This window comes from Schistocerca americana, chromosome 2, assembly GCF_021461395.2.
Source record: "Schistocerca americana isolate TAMUIC-IGC-003095 chromosome 2, iqSchAmer2.1, whole genome shotgun sequence".
Taxonomy (NCBI): Eukaryota; Metazoa; Arthropoda; class Insecta; order Orthoptera; family Acrididae; genus Schistocerca; species Schistocerca americana.
This window is the reverse complement of record NC_060120.1, coordinates 614,363,125-614,374,915: the sequence shown is the minus strand read 5'-3', so window position 1 is coordinate 614,374,915 and position 11,791 is coordinate 614,363,125. Positions and strand designations below refer to the sequence as shown.

Here is an 11,791-nt window from a genome sequence, read left to right as displayed (position 1 = left end):
CCCCTGCAGAGATAATGAGCCATGCTGCCTCTACGGCCGTCCGTAATTACGAAACTGTTGACGGTGCAGGATTTTGTGCACGTACTGACCTCTCGATTATGACCCATCAACGTTTGTTAGGATTCATGTCGGGCGATCAGGGTGGCCAAATCGTTAGCTCGAATTGTCCAGAATGTTCCTCAAACCAATCGCGAACAGCTGTGGACCGGTGAGATGGCGCATTGTCATCCATAAAAATTCCGTCGTTGTTTGGGAACAAGTTCAAAATGGTTCAGATGGCTCTGAGCACTATGGGACTTAACATCTGAGGTCATCAGTCCCCTAGACTTAGAACTACTTAAACCTAACTAACCTAAGGACATCACACACATCCATGCCCGAGGCAGGATTCTAACCTGCGACCGTAACAGCTGCGCGGTTCGGGACTGAAGCGCCTAGAAACGCTCGACCACCGCGGCCGGCTGGGAACAAGTAGCTGAATATAACCATTTCAAGTCATTAATCGGTTCATTTGGACCACAGAACCCAGTCCATTCTATGTAAACACAGCCCACGTCATTATGGAGCCATCACCAGCTTGCACAGTGCCTTGTTGACAACTTGGGTTCATCGATTCGTGGGATATGTGCCACACTCGAACCCAACAATAAGTTTTTATCAACTTAAATCGGGACTCATCTGATCAGGCCAGGCGCTGCAGGCGATGTCGTGTTGTTAGCGAAGGCACTCGCGTCGGTCGTCTGCTGCCATAGCCTATTAACGCCAACTTTCGCCACACTGTCCAAACGGCGGCGTTCGTCTTGGGTCCTAGTTTGATTTCTGTAGTTTTTTCACGCAGTGTTGCTTGTCTGTTAGCACTGACAACTCTACGCGAACCCTGCTCTCGGTTGTTAAGTGCAGACAGTCGGCCACTGTGGTGCGAGTGGTGAGAGGTTGTTGTTGTTGTTGTTGTTGTTGTTGTAGTCTTCAGTCCTCAGATTGGTTTGATGCAGCTCTCCATGCTACACTATCCTGTGCAAGCTTCTTCATCTCCCAGTACCTCCTGCAGCCTACATCCTTCTGAATCTGCTTAGTGTATTCATCTCTTGGTCTCCCTCTACGTATTTACCCTCCACGCTGCCATCCAATGCTAAATTTGTGATCCCTTGATGCCTCAGAACATGTCCTACCAACCGGTCCCATCTTCTTGTCAAGTTGTGCCACAAACTGCTCCCCAATTATATTCAATACCTCCTCATTAGTTATGTGATCTACGCATCTAATCTTCAGCATTCTTCTGTAGCACCATATTTCGGAAGCTTCTATTCTCTTCTTGTCCAAACTATTTATCGTCCATGTTTCACTTCCATACATGGCTACACTCCATACAAATACTTTAAAAAACGACTTCCTGACTCTTAAATCTATATTCGATGTTAACAGATTTCTCTTCTTCAGAAACGCTTTCCTTGCTATTACCAGTCTACATTTTATATCATCTCTACTTCGACCATCATCAGTTACTTTGCTCCCCAAATAGCAAAACTACTTTACTACTTTAAGTGTCTCTTTTCCTTATCTAATTCCCTCAGCATCACCCGACTTAATTCGACTACATTCCATTATCCTCGTTTTGCTTTTGTTGATGTTCATCCTATAACCTCCTTTGAAGACAGTGTCCATTCCATTCAACTGCTCTTCCAAGTCCTTTGCTGTCTCTGACAGAATTACAATGTCATCGGCGAACCTCAAAGTTTTTATTTCTTCTCCATGGATTTTAATACCTACTCCGAAATTTTCTTTTGTTTCCATTACTGCTTGCTCAATATACAGATTGAATAACATCGGGAAGAGGCTACAACCCTGTCTCACTCCCTTACCAACCACTGCTTCCCTTTCATGTCCCTCGACTCATATAACTGCCATCTGGTTTCTGTACAAATTGTAAATAGCCTTTCGCTCCCTGTATTTTACCCCTGCCACCTTTAGAATTTGAAAGAGAGTATTCCAGTCAACATTGTCAAAAGCTTTCTCTAAGTCTACAAATGCTAGAAATGTAGGTTTGCCTTTCCTTAATCTTTCTTCTACGATAAGTAGTAAGGTCAGTATTGCCTCACGTGTTCCAACATTTCTACGGAATCGAAACGGATCTTCCCCGAGGTGGCTTCTACCAGTTTTTCCATTCGTGTGTAAAGAATTCGTGTTAGTATTTTGCAGCTGTGACTTATTAAACTGATAGTTCGGTAATTTTCACACCTATCAACACTTGGTTTCTTTGGGATTGGCATTATTATATTCTTCTTGAAGTCTGAGGGTATTTCGCCTGCCTCTTACATCTTGCTCACTAGATGGTAGAGTTCTGCCAGGACTGGCTCTCCCAAAGCCGTTGGTGGGGAGGCTTGCGTGCCTCAGCGATACAGATGGCCGTACCGTAGGTGCAACCACAACGGAGGGGTCTGTTGAGAGGCCACACAAACGTGTGGTTCCTGAAGAGGGGCAGCAGCCTTTTCAGTAGTTGTAGGGGCAACAGTCTGGATGATTGACTGATCTGGCCCTGTAACACTAACCAAAACGGCCTTGCTGTGCTGGTACTGCGAACGGCTGAAAGCAAGGGGAAACTACAGCCGTAATATTTCCCTAGGGCATGCCTGAAATTGGGAATACTCGACACACTCTTGACAATGTGGAATGTTGAATTCCCTAAGGATTTCCGAAATGGAAGGTCCCATGAACCTAGCTCCAACTACCGTGCCGGCCGGAGTGGTCGAGCGGTTCTAGGCGCTTCAGTCTGGAACTGCGCGACCGCTACGGTCGAAGTTTCGAATCCTGCCTCGGGCATGGATGTGTGTGTCGTCCTTAGGTTAGTTAGGTTTAAGTAGTTCTATGGGACTGATGACCTCAGATGTTTAGTCTCATAGTGCTCAGGGACATTTGAACCAACTACCGTTCCATTTTCAAAGTCTCTTAGTTCCCGTCGTGCGGTCATTATCGTGTCGGAAGCCTTTTCACACGAATTACCTGAGAACGAATGACAGCTCCGCCAATGCACTGTCGTTTTGTAGGCTGTGTACTCGATACTACCGCCAGCTGTATACAGGGTGTTACAAAAAGGTACAGCCAAACTTTCAGGAAACATTCCTCACACACAAAGAAAGAAAAGATGTTATGTGGACATGTGTCCGGAAAAGCTTAATTTCCATGTTAGAGCTCATTTTAGTTTGTTCTTCCACCTACGCTCAATAGAGCACGTTATTATGATTTCATACGTGATACTCTACCTGTGCTGCTAGAACATGTGCCTTTACAAGTACGACACAACATTCATGCACGATGGAGCTCCTGCACATTTCAGTCGAAGCGTTCGTACGCTTCTCAACAACAGATTCGGTGACCGATGGGTTGGTAGAGGCGGACCAATTCCATGGCCTCCACGCTCTCCTGACCTCAACCCTCTTGACTTTCATTTATGGGGGCATTTGAAAGCTCTTGTCTACGCAACCCCGGTACCAAATGTAGAGACTCTTCGTGCTCGTATTGTGGACGGCTGTGATACAATACGCCATTCTCCAGGGCTGCATCAGCGCATCAGGGATTCCATGCACGGAGGGTGGATGCATGTATCCTCGCTAATGGAGGACATTTTGAACACTTCCTGTAACAAAGTGTTTGAAGTCATGGCTCTGAGCACTATGGGACTCAACTGCTGAGGTCATTAGTCCCCTAGAACTTAGAACTAGTTAAACCTAACTAACCTAAGGACATCACAAACATCCATGCTCGAGGCAGGATTCGAACCTGCGACCGTAGCGGTCTTGCGGTTCCAGACTGCAGCGCCTTTATCCGCACGGCCACTTCGGCCGGCTTTGAAGTCATGCTGGTACGTTCTGTTGCTGTGTGTTTCCATTCCATGATTAATGTGATTTGAAGAGAAGTAATAAAATGAGCTCTAACATGGAAAGTAAGCGTTTCCGGACACATGTCCACATAACATACGAGGGCAGTTCAATAAGTAATGCAACACATTTTTTTTCTGAAACAGGGGTTGTTTTATTCAGCATTGAAATACACCAGGTTATTCCCCAATCTTTTAGCTACACAACACTATTTTTCAACGTAATCTCCATTCAATGCTGCGGCCTTACGCCACCTTGAAATGAGGGCCTGTATGCCTGCACGGTACCATTCCACTGGTCGATGTCGGAGCCAACGTCGTACTGCATCAATAACTTCTTCATCATCCGCGTAGTGCCTCCCACGGATTGCGTCCTTCATTGGGCCAAACATATGGAAATCCGACGGTGCGAGATCGGGGCTGTAGGGTGCATGAGGAAGAACAGTCCACTGAAGTTTTGTGAGCTCCTCTCAGGTGCGAAGACTTGTGTGAGGTCTTGCGTTGTCATGAAGAAGGAGAAGTTCGTTCAGATTTTTGTGCCTACGAACACGCTGAAGTCGCACAATACACTTCAGAGTTGATCGTTTGACCATGGGGAAGGACATCGAACAGAATAACCCCTTCAGCGCCCCAAAAGACTGTAACCATGACTTTACCGGCTGAGGGTATGGCTTTAAACTTTTTCTTGGTAGGGGAGTGGGTGTGGCGCCACTCCATTGATTGCCGTTTTGTTTCAGGTTCGAAGTGATGAACCCATGTTTCATCGCCTGTAACAATCTTTGACAAGAAATTGTCACCCTCAGCCACATGACGAGCAAGCAATTCCGCACAGATGGTTCTCCTTTGCTCTTTATGGTGTTCGGTTAGTCAACGAGGGACCCAGCGGGAACAAACCTTTGAATATCCCAACTGGTGAACAATTGTGTCAGCACTACCAACAGAGATGTCAAGTTGAGCACTGAGTTGTTTGATGGTGATCCGTCGATCATCTCGAACGAGTGTGTTCGCACGCTCCGCCATTGCAGGAGTCACAGCTGTGCACGGCCGGCCCGCACGCGGGAGATCAGACAGTCTTGCTTGACCTTGCGGCGATGATGACACACGCTTTGCCCAACGACTCACCGTGCTTTTGTCCACTGCCAGATCACCGTAGACATTCTGCAAGCGCCTATGAATATCTGAGATGCTCTGGTTTTCCGCCAAAAGAAACTCGATCACTGCCCGTTGTTTGCAACGCACATCCGTTACAGACGCCATTTTAACAGCTCCGTACAGCGCTGCCACCTGTCAGAAGTCAGTGAAACTATACGAGACGAAGCGGGAATGTTTGAAAATATTCCACAAGAAATTTCCGGTTCTTTCAACCAAAATTGGCCGAGAAAAAAAATGTGTTGCATTACTTATTGAACTGCCCTCGTATTTTCTTTCTTTGTATGTGAGGAATGTTTTGAAAGTTTGGCCGTACCTTTTTGTAACACCCTGTATGCGTATCGCTATCCCATGACTTTTGTCGCCTCTCTGTATTGTTAAAAATGGCTATTGTGTAAAAAAAATTAAAATAAAAAAAAGCAGGAAAAACATCGACTTTGTCGGAGTAAACAGATGATGGCAATTTAGTTTATTAACCAGAGACGCAACTGGGCCGCACCACAGTTGGACTCGTCACAGAGAATCAAGTAAACTGCGAAGAAGGCTGGAAAAATTAAACAGGGTTTAGGCTCATTGAAACTGGAAGTGCGACGTCTCGAGGTCCCTCCACCGACTTCCGCCGCAGCGACAGGGACGCTCACGCTTGCACGGAGCCCGTGCGCGCCGGAGCGCGGGCCTCGGCCGCCTGCGCGAGCAGCGGCGCCAGCTTGCAGGCGCGGAACTTGGAGGTGAGCGAGAGCAGGCGGCGCAGCTGCGGGTGCGCCAGCAGCGCGGACGCGGGCAACGAGCGCGCCGGCCCGTACACGCGCTCCACGCTCTCCCGCAGCGACGGCAGGCCCTGCCGCAGCCGCGGCAGGCGCGTCAGCCACGGCAGCGCCGCGGCCAGCACGCACAGCGTCGTCCGCATCGGCACCTCCGTCAGCCACGACTGGTCGGGCGGCAGCGCCTGCTCCGACAGCAGCCGCTGCTCTTCCGCCTCTGCCTCCTGCTCTTCCTCCTCTTCCTCTTCCGCCTCTTCCGCAACCACACTCTTGCCACTCTTCGACTCCACTGCGTGTCTGCTCTTATCGCTCTTCGACACCGACAGCACTACCTCTCTACTCTTACCACTCTTCGACGCCGACGCCACTATCTCCTCACTAACCTCCTCTATGACCACCCCCTCCGTAAACTGGATAGTGTCGTCGAGGATAATGCCGGCTACAGTGCTCGCCGCCTTCCTGGCGCGCCGTTTCGATTCTGCGAGCCTCATCAACTCCGCCTCCGTGAGGAAACCTTCTTTCGTAAGATCGTTGGGATCCAGCACTATCCTCTTCCCCGTCGACAGAGCCAGAGCTTTCCTGAAGCCTTCCGTTTCGTCCTCGTCCTTACAGAAACACAGCAGCAGTGACGTGTAACTTACTTTGTTGTAGCCTGCGGTGAAAACGTCGGACAATAAGTCTTTCGCCGAGAACTTCCGCAGCCGCAGCTGCGAGTCTTCTTCCAGTTCCTTCTCGAACCAAAACACCACCCTCTGGTAGTCTCTGAACGACACCGTTTCCGTACCGTCAACGTCCATTACTCTGAACTGACGGCGCACGTCTAGGATATCCTCTTCAGTAGGATACTCCAAATCTAATCCGTAGATGAGGAAGTCTCTCCAATCGACGCATTCTTGACTGCCGAACACCTTGTGCACTATATTCTGAAGGTCTGCGGCTTGAAGCTCCATCCATATCGGCGGAAGTATAGGTTCCTCGCCTTCCACAGTCGCACTGAACAAACAGTCTTCCAAAAGGGAAACGAAAGCTCTCTCGGGCATGTTGCCGCTCGGTGCTAAGCGGTGCAACCTCTTCCTTAGATTCTGCAACTGGGAGATACGGAACTCGTCAACAGCCCGACGCTCTTCTAGAGGCTGGGGAGTGGGAGGTGGCGGCTCCGGCAGCAGCACAACGTTCGGCTTCACGACGAAGATGTCCTGCTCCAACACGAGCTGTTCCCTTATCGGCTGCTCTTCCTCTATGGCTGTGAAAAGCACCTGACACAAATTATCCACACTCTCCACCTCGCGCTTGTATCGGTCTCCGATTTCCTCGTAGAGAGAATAAAACATCGACTGAACTGCATTCAGAATTTCAGTCAGATCGTTTAGGCCTCTGGCCAACAAGATATTCAGACGATATATCACTCTCGACATCTCTTCGTTTGCGCAGTACGTCCACTCTGAGACGAGATTATCGAGAGGAGTAGTTTCACCTGCCGCGCTTCTCGCAGTGTCCTCCTTTTTCGTGGACTTTTTGCTCTTCTTATCATCTGCAGTTCCTTCTGCAGTAACCATCTCTCGGAGTTGCAGTGCAACTCTCTCCACAGACGTAACAGCGGAAGACACGGCCGCGGTGAGCGCCTTGTGGTAAGGGGTCTGCACGGAGAAACTTGTGTCTGAGTTTATCAAGATCCTGGCAACTGCCCCCTTTCTCGTGCCTGCTGTCGATGACATACTTCTGTAAACAGAAGCTCCAGTTACTATACTACTCTTGCGGGCACTTCTGGTGACAGAACTGCCTCTGCTTACTCCCTTCGTCAAGACGTCTCTGGTACTGCTTCTGGGAAGAGAGCCCGATGAGTCGACCTTTGATTTTCGTATTAAGTCGTCAAGTTCTTGCGCCTCTCCCGGTTCTGGGTCACTCGACAGTGGTGGAATAGCTATTTTATCAAACCTTTTTTCGCTCGGTAGTTTCGACATCATGTTCATGTAATAGTCGCTTATCAACTGAAGTGTGTCGATGTAACGATCCAATTCAACTTCCGCAGCTGCGATGAACAGATTTACAAAAGCCACCATCTCTCCCGCGATCCAGCTCTCGCAAATGATCTTCCTCCTTTCGGTTTCGGCTTGTTTCATTCTCCTGTCGCATATTTCCCATAGACAATGACGCAGTTCGGTGACTCTACAATGAAGCTCGCTCTTTATCTCATCGTCTTGGCGAAGATCTTCGTCCATTTCGTTGTATCTCGTCTGGAACTCGTGGACCGCATCCTGCTTTAGATCAGGACGCCTGATATATTTTTGTAACAGCTCAGTGACGTAATTTACGTAGGGAACGATGTGAGAATAATGGATTCGTTTGCTGAAGAAGATTTCCTTAAGGGCTCGCGTGTACATCCACTCAGTTTTCTCCCAGATTGTGGCGAGCGTACACTGCAGGTCTAGTGGCTGGGGGAGGTCAACGTAGTGCCAACCTTCCTCGCCAGGTTTCGCTGGCTCTTCCGTAGGTTCTCCCTCTTTCGCCAGAAAACTTTCCTCCTTCGACGTCATGTCAGATGCAAGAAGTTCCTCCAGTTCGTCCTTCCCTTCCTCTGTTTTACTTTTAACCTCCTTGGCCCCCACTTTTTTCGGCGGTTTCTTCGCTGATTTTCCTTTCTTTCCTTTTTCGGCCAGATCTTCATAACCCTCACCAAACAGCTCGACTGAAGGTTTTAAAGGCATTTCCATGTCCCCTATAACTGTCTTCGCCAACTGTTTCAGGGTAGGGAAGTCAAAACTCTCGTAGTAGAATGCATAATTCATGCCCTGTTCCGTATATAGCTTTTCAAGTGGGGAGAGATTCTCATTAAACACGTCAAGTTGCTCGTCATTGTCCTCCTCAAAAGCTGAGGGTGTCTCTAGTTTCTCGACGTGAATATAAGCGGTTAGATACGTCGAGAAAGGAGGCGGAGGTTCTGCTGGAGTCGGGTTGGGTAATAGCCTCGAAACCCTCTGCTCACGAAACGGATCTTTGTCTTCATCGTCTTCAGATGACTCGGGCGGCATCTGTTGCCCAGATAACTTTTCTTCGAGGACAGAGGCCTGCGAGTAAGTTTTGGGGAAATTTATGAGCACCCATCCATTGATTTCCATCTGATTTTTTAGGTATTCGATCAGCATTGATGCCAGAAGCTCATCGTTAATCTCTTCCCCGACGCCTAGAATCTCGAAAGCTCTCTGGCCGAGTTTTGACTGCGGAGACATTTCACGTGGCTTTTCTTCCCCTTCGAATACCTCCTCTTCACCATCTTCAGGAATTTTAACAGGTGTCTGCGTAAACTTATCTGTCGGGGCAACCTCAGGCTCTTCTTTTGTGGCTTTCGTCGAAGGCGTGCTGGCAGGTTGTTTCGCTTTCTTCTTACTCAATTTGTTCTCCGTTTCTGCTTTGGAGTCTGGCGTACACTCCTCTTTAAACGCAGCCACGCAGAAGTTGATTACATTCTCCATTTTCACGACGTGCACAGCTTTGTGTTTGAGGAGGCCCTCCAGGATAGCCAACTTGTCGTCTTCTAATTCTGCTATCAGGGCCGCGGCCACTGGATACCGCGGGATGTCTGCCGGCATCGGCCGAAGAGGGTACGGGTATTTTGCTGCCAGTAACCGGTGGATCACGTGGCCCAGCACATTGAGTGAACTTTCGGTGCCTGCGAGGTGTGGAGCGAGTACAGCCACCTCCCAGGTTTCCTCCAGTGCCAGGTACGCTTGCAGGTCGTGTTCGTCCAGTATGATTTGCCTGTCGGTCTCCAGCTCCACTTCCTCAATGAGCTCGTTAACAATCTCCTCCGCTAGAAGCCTTTCCCCGCCTCCTTCCAGAACGTCGAATATAGGGAGACCTTTGAAGAAGAGCGCCTTCCATTGATCCACTAGTTCTTGCGGCACAATGCCTCTGTTGGTCTTTTTGAATTCGGAAACTCTCAGGCCGAAGTCGACGGCGGATTTGACAACGTCCATGCAGATTCCGAAGTGCTTCGCGTAGCGTTTCCTCTGTTTATCGTCGCCCAACCTCTTCTGAAGTTCCTGAAAGCGGTCCCTCTCGAACAACGACAAGCTCTCTCGAAAGCACTGTTCGTCGTACACCTCCATAAGAGCGCTATCGAGCTCTTGCTGTTGCTGATCCAGTAGCATCTTTTCCACGCGTAGTCGATTCTCCACCATCTTCCGCTTGTGGCTACGTACCGAGAAGAGTTTGGAAACCGCTTTCTTCTCGTACTGAGACTGTTTGATGAGCTTTTCGGTCACCATGCGGTCGAACTGCTTCTCCTGTTCTTGGAGCAACGCCTCCCACAGTTCACCGAGGACTACCTTTTGCATCCGTTTCTTAAACGTGGCGTAAGCGATTTCTTTCCGGGACGGTTCCTCCAGGACGTCCGCGGTCGGCTTCTTGGGCTTCGCTTCACCGCTGCTCAATTTTCGTGCTTGCTGCCGGATGCACTCTAGCTCACTCTGGGTGTATTCGCGATCGAGTACCGAAGACGTCGAGGGTGTCTGTGTCGTTGAGGACGGTGGTACGTGCACGGCCCACAAGCTGGTCTTGCCCACTTCGAGGCACGGCTTGTGGGGTGGGGACTGCGCCTCGGCCTCCCTGTCCTCGACGTCGACGTGCGAGTCGCGGCACTCGCGCAGCAGGGCGTGGTACTGCTCGCTGTACAGCTTGGCCAGCTCCTCCTTGCTGATGCACGGCTCTTCGCGTTCCACCGTCGCCGGTTCCTCGGCCGCCTCCCGCGTTTCCGGCACGGGCTCCACGGTGAAGCGGGACGGCCGTTTCTGGCGCATCCTGTAGTACTCCACCTCCTGTTCCGCGAGGAAGTGCAACCTGTCCTTGCCCTCGAGGCAGAAGAAGACCTGGTAGAAGAGCGACACCGCCGCCGACCCCTTTCCCGTCGCCGCCGCCATCGCCCGCAACGTCGCGTCCTCGCACCGCACGCCCACCTCCTCCAGCCATACCTGCACCGACGGAAATTTATCGGAGAGGAGGCAACATTTTGGAGTAGCCTTTTTTATACATAAAATAGGAATCATCGGCCAACCAGTTGCACGTCAAAAGTTTATTCAAACCTTTATCCAGGTTTCGGAAATGGAAGAGGATGTAGATGAAGATGAAATGGGATATATGACATTGCGTGAAGAGTTTGACAGAGCACTGAAAGACCTGAATCGAAACAAGGCCCAGGGAGTAGACAACATTCCATTGGAATTACTGTCAGCCTTGGGAGAGCCAGTCCTGACAAAGCTATACCATCTGCTGAGCAAGACGTATGAGACAGGCGAAATACCCTCAGACTTCAAGAAGAATATAATAATTCCAATCCCAAAGAAAGCAGGTGTTGACAGATGTGAAAAGTACCGAACTATCAGTTTAATAAGTCACAGCTGCAAAATACTAACGCGAATTCTTTACAGACGAATGGAAAAACTGATAGAAGCTGACCTCGGGCAAGACCAGTTTGGATTCCGTAGAAATGTTGGAACACGTGAGGCAATACTGATCCTACGACTTATCGTAGAAGAAAGATTAAGGAAAGGCAAACCTACGTTTCTAGCATTTGTAGACTTAGAGAAAGCTTTTGACAATGTTGATTGGAATACTCTCTTTCAAATTCTGAAGGTGGCAGGGGTAAAATACAGGGAGTGAAAGGCTATTTACAATTTGTACAGAAACCAGATGGCAGTTATAAGAGTTGAGGGGTATGAAAGGGAAGCAGTGGTTGGGAAGGGAGTGAGACAGGGTTGTAGCCTCTCCCCGATGTTATTCAATCTGTATATTGAGCAAGCAATAAAGGAAACAAAAGAAAAGTTCGGAGTAGGTATTAAAATCCATGGAGAAGAAATAAAAACTTTGAGGTTCGCCAATGACATTGTAATTCTGTCAGAGACAGCAAAGGACTTGGAACAGTAGTTGAACGGAATGGACAGTGTCTTGAAAGGAGGGTATAACATGAACATCAACAAAAGCAAAACGAGGATAATGGAATGTAGTCGAACTAAGT

General features: G+C 49.1%; 1 protein-coding gene across 1 annotated transcript in view; it reads right to left on the bottom strand.

Moving 5' to 3' along the window:
• Positions 1-5,657: 5,657 nt before the first annotated feature.
• Positions 5,658-11,791, bottom strand: part of LOC124594250 (sperm flagellar protein 2-like) — a 49,003-nt gene continuing 42,869 nt past the window's right edge. The window contains exon 2 of the mRNA XM_047132614.1: positions 5,658-10,646. Coding sequence (XP_046988570.1) covers positions 5,658-10,646 — 4,989 coding nt within the window. The remainder of the gene's footprint in view (positions 10,647-11,791) is intronic.